This window comes from Etheostoma spectabile, chromosome 5 (assembly GCF_008692095.1).
Source record: "Etheostoma spectabile isolate EspeVRDwgs_2016 chromosome 5, UIUC_Espe_1.0, whole genome shotgun sequence".
In the NCBI taxonomy this organism is placed as follows: Eukaryota; Metazoa; Chordata; class Actinopteri; order Perciformes; family Percidae; genus Etheostoma; species Etheostoma spectabile.
In genome coordinates this window covers 22,634,296-22,650,286 of record NC_045737.1, presented here as the reverse complement: position 1 = coordinate 22,650,286, position 15,991 = coordinate 22,634,296, and the positions used below count along the sequence as shown (strand labels likewise).

The 15,991-nt window shown below is 42.3% G+C and overlaps 1 protein-coding gene and 1 pseudogene across 1 annotated transcript in view; one reads left to right on the top strand and one right to left on the bottom strand.

The window, feature by feature from the left end:
* Positions 1–3,819: 3,819 nt before the first annotated feature.
* LOC116689386 (uncharacterized) lies at positions 3,820–9,792 on the top strand (annotated as a pseudogene).
* A 2,060-nt stretch (positions 9,793–11,852) lies between these two features.
* unc119b (unc-119 lipid binding chaperone B) overlaps positions 11,853–15,991 on the bottom strand; it is a 5,797-nt gene continuing 1,658 nt past the window's right edge. The window contains exons 3-6 of the mRNA XM_032516823.1: positions 15,079–15,192; positions 13,678–13,786; positions 13,353–13,525; positions 11,853–13,224 (exon numbers count right to left, since the gene is read on the bottom strand). Of these exons, the coding sequence (XP_032372714.1) occupies positions 13,112–13,224; positions 13,353–13,525; positions 13,678–13,786; positions 15,079–15,192 (509 nt within the window). The 3' untranslated portion in view covers positions 11,853–13,111. The remainder of the gene's footprint in view (positions 13,225–13,352; positions 13,526–13,677; positions 13,787–15,078; positions 15,193–15,991) is intronic.

Sequence of the window (15,991 nt, the reverse complement as noted above, 5' to 3'; positions counted from 1 at the left end):
CTTCAACTCCTTACCCCTGGTGTGATACGAACTTGTGCTCGGTACCACAGAAACCAGAGCTTTCCACAGCAGACGGGCGGGGACATCTGGTCATGGTATATTTCTTCTTTACGATATGCTAGGCATATCCCCCGCAGCAATATTTTTTTCACAAGAACTGTTGTTGGTCGGTACAGGAAATTGTATTGAAATAGCTGCACAGCAAAATGTGGAAAAAGCATTAGAAGATGTTAAGGAGTGTTCCTTAAGGGCCCGCCTAACGAAGATGTGCTGAGGGTGTATGTTTTTTTCACTATAGAGCAATGTGAAACTGATTATTTGTCTATAGTAAGTCAAAAAAGAAGGAGCCAGATGATCCCAGCTATTTATATTCATCGTATAGAGATTAGAGAGTTTTTGGATTGAAGAGCCAACGATAAGCATGTGAAAAGTCAAGTAGGGGGAGGAGCTGAATCTTAAATGACAGTCTGGTGTGAGTTTGCAGTGGACTACCACATTTTACTGTCTGGAACCGATTTGGACTGTGTTACAAACAAATGACAATTGAAAACAATGCATGGTATAGTTGTAACTGCACCATTCACCTAACCCAGGATCCACAAAAGCAAAAGCAGAGGGCAACAGTTGTACACAGTCCAGGCGAGCGATAAGTTTTCTTTTGCGTTATGCTAAACTATTTACATCAGTTGGAAATATCGAACATTATTTGTAAAGATAAAGAAATATATATAGTACTTAATTTATAGTTTATATTTTTTTTTAGAAAAAAAAAAGCATCACATTTTGAGCAAACCAAGATTAAACATCTACTGCAACAAGGTATGCAAAATATGAAGCAAACAAACATAGTGTATGAAAATAAAGCAACAATCTAAATAGCAGGTCAGAGCAGAAACATTACCAATATGCAACAGGGGCTTGAACCAGTAGTCCTTATTCAATCAGACATTTCACATGATATGCAGAAGGAGAAAAAGCAAGGTGTAATTAGTTTGTTGGCTTGTTGATTCATTTCTACAGTGAAATGAAAAGGCGTCTTATAGGAAAATATACTTTTTTTTTCTTTTTATTTTCTTTATTGAATTCTCTAAAAAAAAAAAAAAGGGGGTGGAAAGCAGCAAGGTATCTAATAGTGACAGTAACTTCTGCAGATTTCCAAAAAATTGCACGAGTATTGATTTGTACCGAAATTAAAGCAGAGGAGAGGAGGAGAGAGTACAAATATGTAAAGTGCAAAATAGACGATAGATATAATGGTAAAGTAACTAGAATAAACAAACACAATAATATTATAGCACCCACATGTTTACTTACTCCGGATCTCGACCATACCCACACACACAACCTCCAACACACACACACCCACACACAAACACACACACACCCACACACACACACACACACAACCACCCACACACACACACACACACACCCCACACACACATTAATTGATTTAATAATCAACTAGTTAAGGAGCGGATTCCAGTAAGCGCTTCCGGAATGATGCGTCTGTTTGTTGTCAAAAGAATTCCATGTTAAATATGTCAGGTGTTTCACCTAAATTTACAAAAATGTGTACAGTTCTGACTTGTTAAAAAATAGGCCTTTCTTCCACAGCAGACATTTGGATTTCAAGAAGGGAAAAAGCAATGTGTTACTAACAAACAATACAATGGCTCTGTCTTACAAGTGTCCAGACCGGTGACAAGAGCCAGCAGCATAATCCCAGCAGGACCCTGAAACATTAAAGATAGATAAGCTCAATGCGATAGATTAGGTTAGGGGTCGGCCATATTGGACAGTGACAAATTTTCAGAAGTTTGTCCGGTGCGCTAACACAATGGATTGACATCAAATCATTGAGATGACATTGTATTGCCGACTTTCAGCTTTTAATTTGAAGTATTTCCATCAAAAAAACTGGCGAAAGGGTTTACGAATTACCCACATTTTCATACAAAGTCCCATCCCTTCAAAAGGGACCTAAAGTTATTGGACAAATTAAAAAATCATAAATAAAAGTACATTCTTAAGACTTTGTTGAGAACCTTTGCAGGGATGACTGCCTGAGTATAGAACCCCATGACATCACAAACGGTTGGTTTCCGCCTTTTTGCTCTATGCCAGGCATTTCCGGCAGTAGTACTTCCCAGCTGTTTGTCTGCATGGTGCTTTATGCCCTAAATTTCGTCTTAAGCACGTGGAATGCATGATCGCTCGAGTGAGGGCTCAGGTGATTGACCGGCCATTGTAGAAATATCCACTTACTTTGCCTTGAAAAACTCCTGGGTTGCTTTTGCAGTATGTTTGGGTCATTCCATCTGTACTGTGAAGAGCCCGTCCGATCAACTTTGAGAATTTGGGCTGAATATGAACAGACAGAATGTCCTAATGCGCGTGCTATCCCCTGACATAATAAATAAAACAATAGGACCCAGTGCTGGTGGAAAGCCATGCATGTCCATGCATACAGCATTGCTCAACCATGGTTTTATAGATGACTGTAGTGTGCTTGGATCAAGAGCGGTACGAAGCCTCAATGCTGTTCTCTCCCAATCATTCGGTTACAGGTTGATCTTAGTTTCATCAGTCCAAAGAATGCTATTCCAGAACTGGGCTGGCATTTTTGATGTATTCTGGCAAACTCTAATCTGGCTTTCTATCTGAGGATTATTAAATGGTTTGCACCTGTGGTTGGAACCCTTTGTATGTGCTCTTGTGAAGTCTTCTCTTTATGGTAGACTTGCAAATGATAAGCCTACTTCATGGAGAAACTCTTCACTTATCTAGATGTTGTGAAGGGGGTTCTTCTTCTCCATGTGAATGATCTGTGATCTTCCACCACTGTATCTTCCTTGGGCGGGCCTTTGTGTCTGCTGTGTCACTGGTGCGTCCTTTTGTCTCAGAAATGTACCAAAACTGTTGATTTGGCCACTCACAATGTTCTACTATCTCTCTGATGGATTTTTTGACTTCCTACACAGCTAATGTGGGCCTGCTTACTTGCAGTAAGAGCTCCTTTGACGATTTGTGATTGCAGCAACAACTTCAAAAATGAAAAAATGACCACCTGAAATCAACTCCAGTCCTTTCTATCTGTATAATTGTGATAACTAATGAAGGAATAGACCACCACCTGCTCATGAAACAGCTTTTGATCTTCAATTATGCGAATTCTGGAATCCCTTTGAAATGACGTGGGACTAGGTATGAAAATGTGGAATTCCTTAAAAACCTGCCCATTTTGATTAGGAAAACAATTATGGAAAATTGTGTCACCTGTCCACACTATTTTCCGAAATCCTAACTATAGATAGATAGATACAATAGATACTTATTAATCCGAAGGAAATTTTAGGCACAGTAAGCAAGACAACCATAACACAACAAAACACATATAAACAATATATGTAGCTAAAATATGCAGCTAAAGGGAATTAGCCATCAGTAAATTGTACTGCTTACACCTGGAGTTTCCTACTGTGACTATCATAATGTTTTATAAAAATGATTGAATATGAATGACAAAAACAGTAATCGATAAACTGTACAACCTAGTCAGCTATCAGCATGAGTGCTTTTAAACTGTTAGAAGATCAATTAACCTTGGGTAAATATCTTTCTCATCCTATGTACGGCGGCTACCGCAGGCAAGCACTCCCAGACAAAGTCCACGTAAGGGCTAGATAGTTGAGGGGATGAGGCGAATTCTAGGCAAATTATTTTCTTCTTGCTTTAAAGGTGCTTTGAAGAGGCTGGCCTGCTAAGGTAGAAGTTCACGGGGAGGTAGGGAGATCAGTGGTGGGACGACGGATTCACATGAGCACCCTGACGGACTCCAGCAATATGGCTCATCGAGGTCCAGTCCATCACCAGTCCCATATCATCTATCCAGAAATTAACACACCAGTCCCAGGCCCCAAGCCACGGCTCAACTCCAAACCTTTTGCTGTGAAAGAAACCCCACATTAAGCCCATATTGCTCTAAGCCCCAAAACCAAGCCTCGACAGAGGCCACTCGCCATTGCGGATATAAACCAGACGCGTTCCGTTCGTCCAAATATCAACAGGAAACCAGTTGACACAGGGAACACAGCCCAGGTCAATTAACCCCAACCGACCCTGCCCTACCTTGTTTACAACAACCTAATAGTGGAACAACCGGGACAAACAACCAAGCCAGAGTCCATAGCCATTTAAACCAGCCCTCCTCTTGGAACTGGAGGACCCTAGCAACCATTCCCCCATAACCGCATTGAGGAAGAACTTCGGCTCATCAAACTTGCCTCTTCCAAGGAGCCTTACACAAGGTTAACAGAGAGTGGTCTGGAATCACTAAACCCACAGGATGTGAAACGCACGACGACCTCCCGCCGAGGTGGGGACCGCCATACCAGAGCCAGTCAAATGGGGTTTCTCGATCAGGTAGGCAGGAGAAGAAAGAAAAAAGAAAAAGCTACCTGCGGCGGCCTGCAGTGCCACTGCGGGAGCAGCCAGAGGCTCCAGCCCCAGACCTGTCGCAGCCCATTTTCAACGCAGTCCAGCCACGCGGACCCACCAGTTCCGACCTCGCTCTGCAGGCGGCCGCTTCAGCTGATCTCACGGCCAAGTTGAGTCAACGGTCGGCGCTGCACCGAAATCTCCCAATGCAACTACTAAGCGAGACACTACAGGGGGGAAGGCACTGGAACAGAAGATGAGAGAAGGAGAAAAAACCAAAATAGTCCCAACACCACAAAGTACGTGCGCCGTGTAGCTCAAGCCTGCTGTCTCAGGACCAAAGCAGCAACCACAAAGAAAGAGGGGAAAAGAGTGAACGAAAATGATGAGGAGAAGCGGGCAGTTAGCATAAGTCACGAATCCAGTCTCCTCTGGATATCCTCCCCTCCTGGGACAGGTGTCACAGGCCAGGGGGCAGATCTGCACTTCCATGCAGCAGTCCCTGAAAACGAACCACAAGGGGCGTCAAACAGCTCATCAAGCAGCGGTGATAGAGGAAACAACACCAACTCAGAGCCCTGTTTTGAAAATGCCGATGAGACTCGCCCCTTGCCCCTTGACCTGACTAAAAAGGCAAGGGGTAATTAATAATGTAATAACATGTTCCTCGCTTCCCCTGGTCCCATGTCTTTGTCTTTTCACAAGTTGCATGTCCGCAGGCTTTTGTCTGTTGATGTATGCCATCAGGTTTCATCCGAGAGGTCGCCAGACCTTGGCAGTGTTTCCTTCAGTGAGGCAACAGACGCCATGAGGATCAGCAAAGATCATCAGAGGAGGGTAAGGAAGGGACTAAGCTTTCAGGCACTGTGTTTTTTGTGTGGCTCAGTCTATGTTTAAAAGGCAATGAGAAGCAGCTTAGGCTGGAAAAGCTCACTTGCTATCTCTAAACCAAAGAGTTGCATTTACTAAATAAACTAGTGTGTTTCTTGCCAAAAATAAAACCCCATGCATATAGCAAAGAGCCACAGAATAGACTAAACCGCAATTGAACAAAATGAAAGTGAAGAATAGCCATATGTGTGCCTTGTATACTACATATTATATTTGTAAAAAACAAGGGGGAATAACCACATTTAACAAAATAAGAGTTGTTTACATTGCTGTCGACACCTGGCTGCCTGTGATTGACGCAGCAGGCTTGGGATTCAATCTGAACTGCGGTCATTTGCGGAAGGTGTCATTCCCTCTTCTCTCTCTCTCTCTCTATCTCTACTCTCTCTCTCTCTCCCTCTGTTCTTATCTCCTTCTCCCATTCTTAGTCTAAGCTGTCTGTAAAAATGTACGGCCTAAATTGCAGCCAAATAATTGTCAGCAAATCGATTACAAAGCGTGAAAACTAAGACCCGCCGGCACATTAAAAAATCTTGGTTATGAAAAACTTTAGGGAGGAGATCATGGGAAAAGGTCAACACAGAGAGGCTTTGAATACACCTTGCACCAACCCACTGTTATGAGGCCAACATAGAACAAGGGGGGATAACGTTTCTTGCCCCCACAGTGTTCTCAAATCATTTACCTTCTTGAGGGCTATGTTTATTTCTTGTTTTGTTGTCAGATTCTCTTTTAAAATTTTTAACCTCTCAGATCATGCACTTTTTGTGGACCTTAGTGCTCAAATGGTGAAAGTTGAGAGAGAAAAAAAAGAAATGATGTTCAAATTAATCAAACGGACAATAAATGGCAAGCTGCTGTATTACTTATCTCAGTATATTTCGAATTTTCTTAGATTGAGATGTCAGCTATCACCCCCCGTGAACAGGGACATTGGTGGAATTGAAGACTCCCAAGAGCAGCGCAAAAAGGCTTCAAAGCTGAAGGACCAGAGTAGGGACAAGCGTTTGGCGCCGTTATTAAGCAAAGTAGTCCCAGTAGTGACTTACAGACAGTGAGAGCCTCGTGTGTGGAAAATGTCGGCATGGAGAAGCACAGGGGTTATGGTGGAGGGGGCACGCCGCAAACACAGCTAATGATTTGCTCAAGCAGACAGTCATTTAAAAGAGGAAAAGGTGAGGATGAGGAGAAGCTCTTGGTCAAGGCCACCTACAAAGAGTCGTATCTCCATATTCTCTTGGGTTTACAGCCTTTGACACTGTGCAGGGTGTGGAGCGAACAGGGACGGGAATGAGGACATCACATCAGCGCAGTGGTAGGATAAGGCATGACGCTACGTCCAGGGCGCTCAGGGGGGAAGGGCGCAGGCCGGAGGAGAGAAGACAGGCTCAGATCATGGTGAACAGCTTGGCCTGTCGAATGCGACCCAAGCAGCCCGATATTTGAGAATCGGAGCGTTGCCCAAGTGGACCACTGAAAGTCTCAAGCAAGAGAAAGTGTGGAGAAAGGGATGCTAAAGGGGATCGCCAAAGGAAGGACAAGTGGATGTGATCAAGACCAACAGACAGGCAGAAGAGAGGCAGCAGATCAGGAGGAACGGGGCCTTGCAGCTCCTAACGTTTTGACAAATGCTGCAGATAGAAGAGCCGCAGAACCCAGGGGCACCTACCTTGCTCTGACTGGCAAAATGCAGGAGGCCACGTTTCTCTCGTTCGATGCAGGAGGAACACATAGGGGACCTGGCGGGGGCCCTTTGGGATTGTCTGTGATGTCGGCAGTTGTCAGCTCCAAGGGAACGTTCTTTCAATGAGGAGGAATCCATATTAGATAAAGCTTTCGGGAAAAAAAAAACTCTCAAGATCAAGGGAGGAGTGGATAGAGGAGCCACAGTCACAAGGGAGTAGCAGGTCAGGTGGACGGACAAACGACCAGAGGAAACTGATGGAAGTTGAAAAGAAAAAGAGAACTTCAAAAGGAGACGGAAAAGACACATGGCAAGAATGAAGAGCTGAGAGGGAAAAAAACACGGCAGCTGGAAATTGAGAAAACGAGGCACATTTATTTAGAGTTTGTAGAAATGGAAGGAGCGGGAGATGCAAAGAGAATTGAACGGCAAAGACAGGAAAGCCTTCGAGAAGGGAAAACAGGATTTGAGGAGAAACAACGTTTTGCGCTGGAAAGGCAGAAACAGTGGAGCCGAACAGAAACAGCAACACAAGATGAGAGAGCCAGACTAGAGAACTGGAAAAAGAGAGGCCAACGACAACCGAGAAAGAAAAAGCAGAGAATTGGAGAGCGAAGAGAGAAAGAGAGAGGCTGCAAGAGCAGGAAAGGAGAGACCCGGAACAGGAGAGGCAAAGACAAAGGAGGAAGAGAGCAGAGAGAGCTGGACAAGGAACGACAGCTGCCGGAAATCAGAAGGAGAAACGGAAATGGAGGAGATGGCGATGAAGAGTTAAAGAGCGGAGGACACTGCAGCTCTAGAGTTTCAAAAACAGAAGCAAAAGAGAAGGAGAAGCAGCGTCGGGCGCTTGAGAACAAAGACTTAAAGAGAAGAAGGAGAGAGAGGAGCCAGAAAAACTCCTACAGATGGCCATATTGAACAGGAAAGCTAAGAAGAAAGAGCTGATAAAGAAAGGGAAAGACAAAGGAGTCGAGAAGGAGCACCAGAAAGCGAGTGAGAGGGAAAAGCAGAAGAGAGAACTTGGAGACAGAGAAAACTGAACTGAGACGACAAGAGTTAGCAACCAAAGGCTGGACAACAAGAACTGGGAGAAGGACTGCAGAGGAAGGAGGAGATGGAGGGAGATAAAGAGATGGAGAGAAGACCGTTCTTGGAGTTGGAGAAGCAAAAGCAGGCAGAGAGGACAGACTGCATAATGTGGAGGCTGAGAAACGCACAGGAATAAGGGAGAGGATGGAAAAGGAAGGAGGCAGATAAAATGGACAGATAGCCAACAGCAAGAAGCAGAGCGGCAGCGGACCTCAAGAGAAAGAGGAAAGGCAAAAAAGAAAGAGGAAACAGGAGAGGGTGAAGCTTGGATACTCATCCCTCAGGCCTACTAAAGTGTTGGATCTGGGACTCTGTGCTCAGAAGAGCCTTTTTCGGGCACCTCAGCGCAGTGGACCAAGAACTCGATGGAAGGAACCGTCGAGAGCAGAAGAGTTATACAAAACCGCCATCCTTGACCTAGACTCCTTCCACTTCAAGCTCAGCTCTCACAGTAAAGACTTGTTCTGTTTTAGTATTCGGTGTAGACAGGGGGTTGGAGCTAGAGTACAGCCTACACCGATGTAGATGTTAGCGGACGGTGCCACTACAGGCCTCAGTAGGCTCACCAGCCCAGTGTGGAAACGCTCCTCAGGACCCTTGGGAGATGCGACTGTGAGCTGTTTGGACAAACTATGGTCGAACCAGACAACCTAGCAGCAAACTACCCAGGAGCAGCTCTCCTCCGGCTGGAGACCGGTCTTGTCCACAGAGTATCAATGGCCATTAACCGGCCCAGAAGCCAAAAGTGTGAGGCTCTCAGGGGGGTCTCCAGTCGCACTCCTGAGGCAGATATGGCTACCCAGAGAGCCCGCCTCAGGACCAAGCAGGGAGAGGTCCAGAACCCCAGGACGATCACAGGGATCTCAGGTAAATTTAGGAGAGATAAATGAAATACTATCAGAGGCAAAACCTTAGTAGTTAACGTGGAGGAAAATTTTGTCATTCTTGTACAATGTTAGTATGTTCAAATCAAATACAATAATTTTCGATGTTGTACCAGATGATGTTTTATTATATATCGGTGAATTGTTAAAAAACACTTATTATTGCCAAAAACAATTCCCCTATGTATGGAATAATAAAATAATCAACATAGACTTCTTCAGACAGCAGATCGTATTAGCGTATTATTGTTTTTATGGGAATATTGAGCCCATCATTTTGTAGATGTGAAGATCGAGTTGTAAAAAAAGTGGCAAAAGGGCTGAACTGCCAAAAGCCATTCAGAGATAAAAATCATTAGACAGCTAAGACAACAATAATGGTAAAAAAACCATCACTGAAACAGTTCGTCTACTAAAAACTGGTTTGACCAACCTGTGTCACACAGGGAGTAGAAAAATTTAAAAACACAAAAGGGGCCTGTGCCTTTTCTCTCTAGTGAACAACGGAATCTTGGCTTTGCCATGTCGCGGTACCAAAGTTTTAATTTTTACCTTTTACCTAACAGTTTAAAATCTAACTTACACGGTACACTTTGTACTGTATAAGTCGTAGCTTTATATACAAATTTGTGTGGAAGTAGTAATATTTTTGTAAAGCAAGGGCAATGTGTGTCGTGCGTTGTGTGTGAGCCACGGCACCTGAGATAAAAGTCCGAAAGTTTTTAAATAGGTTCAGAATGGTTCAAGCAATTATCAACGGCATATGAATAGCTATCACTGTCGTCTGTCTGTGTAGGAGGTTGAGCAGGATGCGCTTCGCAGCTGGGTCCCGGCGTTTCAGCTCCGTGAGCAGTGACGTGGAGGGAAAAGCACTTGCCAGCTTAAGGAGGTCGCAGCGCCCACGAGAGCAGAACAAAAACAGCTGGGTGAGTCAGGCTGCCGCCCGGCCTCGGCACGTAAACCGCAACTGGTTTCGAGGAAGATGTAACTCATTGAGAGAGAAACCTTCTGTTCTGAGGCTTGCTTAGTTTGATGGTTGGCTGGTGTACACATCTATTAATCAGATTATATTAGTTGGTTTCGAAAGGGCTCTGGTGGAGACAGGGAGGAAAGTTTGTGTGCAAGTGAGTTAGTATTATGTCTGTCTCTGAGAACGTATGTGTGTGCTCCTGTGACACTTAAGACAGACGGCAGGTAGAAGGTAGAGGAAATCCGTTAGTTGACTGAGGTTCTGGTGAAGCCGCTGGGCTAGTAGTAAATAGTTGGGGACGAATGTTGATGGGCACGGTTATCTAGACTCCCCTCCACCATCCAGTGGCCCGGAAGATAGTGGCGGGCCCACCACAACTCTCAGGCCTTGTAATCAGGAGGATTTGTCACATGTGACTGAGTCATGGCTCTAAATGCTCATTTAGGAAAAAAACCCTGGCAGCATTTTTTTTTGGGGTCAGGGAAGCTGGCAGGTGAAATGGGCTACCATGGCATGGGCCCTTAGCCGGCCGACACCTAATAGTTGATGTGGTGTAGTCGTCTGTGATGAATGGTCATAACGTTATTTCAAAAACCTGTTTAACTTATAGTAACGCTGTAAATAACACGGGGGAACGCAATGTGTCTACATATTTGCCAAACGAAAACGTTAAATGCACAGATATATCATCTACGTTCAAGCATGTAACGTGTTGTATTAATCTGCAGGGGTGGGGTTCAGTCGTGTTTTTTTGTCATAGAGACGTATTGTAGTGGCCGGTTAAGGCTTACACTATGAACCAGAAGATCAGGTTATGGTCTCACTAATACCACTGCGTGATAGGAGCTCAGAAAAGGGGCCATGAGTGTAAGGCTCACTAGCAACATTAATGGTGATGTGAAGGTTGTTAGTGTGCTCTTCCTGGCACAGTGCTTGTGGTCTTTGTATGGAAAATAAGCTGAGAGCAAGTCATTGCTGGCTTTTAGGCTGACGGCAGGAGAGACCACAATATTTTAGTTTACTCCGGAAAAAAATGTTCCAGAGATTGTACATGGTGTAAATCCTTGCAAATGTATGAGCTGACATGATAGGATACCCGCTTGTAATAGATACTTGTTGGAGTTATAAATGGGCTACACAAGATGTTGTCACTGATCCTAAAAAAAAAAAAGTAAATAAGATATGAAATGACTCAATGCATTCTTTAAGACAGCAGTTAGGCTGCAAGAAGCTGAAGGGGAATTCTCTTCCCTTTAGGTAAATGCCGTGTTTGCAATACAGGTAGATGATGCACAAAGTTTTCTTGCATAAAAAAAATACATTGAACTCCTGAATAACATAAGGCACAAAGAAACTATGTTACAATGTATGGTAAAAGAATCATTAGTTACGAAAACAACAGCCAGACTGTTCCAGTGGTTTTGCATGATTTAAAACATTACAAGTGTTAAAGTAATGCTGACCATTTACGAGGTTTTAGAATTCTTTCCTGCCTCCCTTTCAGGCAGCCACTAATATACATTCATGTCTGTACAATACAAAATATCAGAGATATAGAACTAGCTAATCATGGTGGATAGTTAAACTGGAAATGACAGGCAGGCAGGGATATTATTTTCAAACTCCTCATTGTTGGTGTGTTCTATGAACTACAGACATCCCAACGTTTCAGGAACACCATTCAATAGATGGAATACAATTCAACAGCATGACAACCATGACCACATTATCAAATCACAAACACCTTTTTTGATTAAAAAGTATAACCAAAAATGAGCCTTGCAAGCTTAACTGAGAAAGATTTATTGTAGGGCTGTGAAGGTGCACCTAATAGACTGGAAAATGTATAATAAAAACATCACACACAATTTGTAGTAAATGGGCTACAATATGCAAAACCACCAGTATAGTCTTCCATGAACAGAGAAACTGGTCAAGATATGTATCTACCCTACTTCCTCATTAAAAATACTCAACTCAACTACCAAGCTATGTCACTCTGTACTGTCACGCCGTGTGTTGCTGGGGTGTTTCATTGGTAGTTTGAGAACCTGAGCGTAGAGCAGCAGAAAATACACTCAGAGACATGTTGGATCTGTATAACACACCGCTGGACAAACTCTGCTCCTAAAGAGTGGGATTCACAGTGTTGTTGTGCCAAATAAACCAGGAAGACATCCTTCAACGGATTAAATAACCGTGTACTACTTTTGAGTGAATAAATCAGGAAGGACAAACTGCTTTAGACATAGATGCTATATAAACCAAGTCCAGTAACTCAGATTTTGCTACTGACTTGTTTTTTTCAGTGTCCCAGTGTGCAGTGGTTACAGAATTTGATAGAACAAACACTACTGTAGATTCCCAGTCGACAGCCAATGATGTAGAGAAAACTGTTGTCATAAAAATGTAAGAGATATTAGCAGGTTAAACATGACACCTGGCATCATGAAAAGAGCCCATGCTTTTCTTAATTCAAAAAATGTCCTACTAAAGACCTGAAGTTCCTTATGAAATTGAAACCAAGCTTAAATATCTGACACAAACGGTCCTGATGACAACAACAACTTATAGTAGATATTTAAGCAAGAATGAAACTCAAACTGTCAACTAGTGATACGTGATCATCTATGACTTACAATACTGTAAAAACATCTAGGTAATGCTTGCTTTTCCATATGGGAAACAATTGTCACTTGCGAAAGGTAGTTCAAATAAACATCAACTGATAACACGTACACATTAAAGTAAATGAAGTTAAAACTACCCCAGTCTACAGGCTTTGCCATTTGACGTCTGTGACTCAAAGTGTCCCTTTCCAGCAGAGACGGAAAGAAACTCAATGGAAATAGTGTAACATGATACTTGTATGACAAACCGAAAGACAGAACAAAAAGGTTTCAGTTGGATTAAGCAGAAATATCTGACCGAACATTCCTCGTAGTCCCAGAAACGGAGCTCTACTGATGAATGGATCCATGATTTGATATGAAGGCAGATGTGGTCCGTTGGTTCTGAAGAATGTTGTCACGTTTAGTGAAATTTTACACAAAAGAGAGATTATTTATGTCCCCAAACAAGAAGCTTTTGGATGGTTGTAATGCAGTAAAACAATCCCCTGGGAAGTATTGCAAACATTTTCCCCTGCGGGTATTACAGACCACCATTGTAGGCATAGTCTGCCTTGTTGTGCATAATGAGTTTGTTGTCCACAAAGTAGAAACTGTCTGATCTGGTCTCGTAAGGGTGTGCCACCATTTGGCGAACTGGAAGAGGAGAAGAAATAAGAGAGTGAAGAAAGGGCATATGAACAAAGATTCAAATATGGATTAGTATTTAAAAAAATATGCAACAGAATTAACATTAGTGGCTGAGCAAAATAAAAAAAACTCACTGAGGTCATCTGGAAGTTGTGGAAACTCATAAATGTGTTCACATGTGTTGCGGCTGTTGGGAATGCAAAAGCCAAAGTCAAAGTCAAAGTTCTTGAGAAGGCGTCCCTGGAAGTAATGCCTCTCAATCATACGAAAGTTGTTAATGGGCCGGTCGCCCACTGTGAACTCCACACTGGAGGTTTAGAAACGGGAACAAAAAAAAGACAACATTTACAATTCAGGTGGAACAAAAACGTTCAAACAACTCAAGTTGACTTAACGTGAAAGTCTGATTATTATGCTTTCACCCATTACTAGTCAGAACTTTATGGTTCATTTACTTACGTTGCACCAACAGTGCACAGTTTTAGGAAGGCGGGTGTAAACTGATAACGGACAAAACGCCCTGCACTGGTGTCTACATCTCCACTCTCGTCTTCACCCTCCACAGAACCTAATACAGAAAACATGTTTAGTTAAAGATCCATATTATGTAACCTGTTGCATATTACTGCTCAACATGATGTTGAATGTTCTAAATAATTATTAAAATAATCATTTGGCAGATATTCTAAAAAGAAAAAAAAACAGTGATGAAACTGATTGCGGTGATATAGTGTGGTTCGTAAGAGCAATGTCAAAAGAATCAGATCAAGATGGGAAGAACACACCGAGGTTTCCCAATTCTTTTCCTAAGTCTGAATGTTGCATATAAATTTGTTACTAGTAAAAACGAAGCAATGCAAATGACACATTGCTTAAGCACTGCTTCTACTTGTGGGACTTTCTGTTCTTATATTTATATTCAGGAGATAAAAGTAAACCGTAGAGAGCTATGATCAACACAACACATCCCTGTGAAGAAGCTGCCATTCTTGTGCTTGGTGGTAAAGTGCTTTGTTAACACATGTGAGCTATAACTAGGGTTGGGTATCGGTTGGATTTTTACGATTCCAATGCCAAACCGGTACTTTTAAAACGTTTCCGATTCCCAAACTGATTTTTGAAAAACTAAAAAAATGACATCAAAGCGGGCTCTTTTGTAGAGTTTTCTTTTAATTGAAAATTATTTAAATTTAACAATATATTGACATTTTAAAGTACTTAAATGTATAATAAGTAAACCTAAGTCACCTAACACACAACTACAAAAATGTAACGAACTAACAATGGAAAGAACTATAAATAAGAGTTACACTGTTAACAAGTAACAACAAAATAACTGTTGAGTTGGTATGCTAACCAGAGCCCAGAGGGAAAATATGGCATTTTAAAAGAAGCCTACATTTATGGTAGATAGCTAACTGTACACTACAGAGAAAGTGGGATATTTTTACCTCCATTTTGGAGCAACAGAGGGAAAATATTTCAGTTGACACATTAAGTGGAACCAAAATGAGGAACTGAAATCTGCCTTCTAATCCGGTCCAATTCCTACCGGTTGCATTGGAACCGGTTCCATAGTGGAACTGGGTTTTGTTACCCAACCCCAGCTACAACTGAACAACAGTCTGTTTATATGCTTCTCCAAACTGGTCATCTTAGAAAGGATTAGCTTTCCAGAGATTACAGAGAAAATAACTGTTATTAAACAGTCAGGCTCCAAAAAAGTGTAGGCGAGCAATTCATAACTTTGTAGAAATTTGGCTGTACAAGAAAACATGTCATGTTGAGTGAAAAAAAAATCTCCCTGAGAAAGACTTTGTGAGCTTTATGAATAGTTGCACAAGTTAATATGTCACTTACCGCTGTTTGGAGGTTTGGCAATCTCAAACAGCACCGTTCCTGTCTCCAGATCTCTGATTTTGAAACGTGTGAAGTCAATGTTGTAGATGTTGTCTTCAAGTTTGCACAGATAGTCTGGAATGTGAAATAACAGTGTGACGTCACGTTAAGACAAATACAAATAAAAAGTGAGTGAGTCCATTATTGGACAGCAAGCAAGCACCCACTAGCAAACAGAGACTCTTCTTTGACAGTTAATTAGACTTACCAATGCTTACATGAAGAATTTTCAGGCAAGTCACAACATACTGTGTATACAGTGTAACACAAGGGCTAACCCTTACTTTGTGAAAAGAAATGGCAGTGAGATGAGCAACCAGGGTTTCAGTATCTGTTTTCTGGCTCCTGCACCTTGCAGTAGCAATGAGCAATGCTATCGTTCATGCTCGCTCGCAGCTTTTCAACAATGTGTTGTGAGAGAGAAGGGAAGTAATGCCATTGTTTGTGAAAAGGCCAAAAATAATGGAAGGCATTAAGAGTCAGCTGCAACTGTGGTAAACTGGATGTCTGATGACAGACCCTGGGGTTTGACTCTGAGGTTTCAACCAGGGCAGTTACTAGTGGGTGGAAGGTAATGACAATTACAGGAGACCAAAAGGAAAGGGGCCAAATAAATATATATTTAAATGACTTAAAGCTGCACTGGAGACCAAACTAAAGCTCAATGTTTAGTGAATACACCTGCATTTGTTGGGTGGAAAGAAAGATAACTTCAAATTTGTTTGTAGTAGTTTTGTCAGTTACGCGTTATTAACGTCGTAAATTTTTTAATAACAATATTAACATTCTTTTTGGTCAAGCAAACTGTTGCAACAACTAGTAACGTTAGAAAAACTACAACACCACAACAAAACAACAGGCACGCCGCACACAC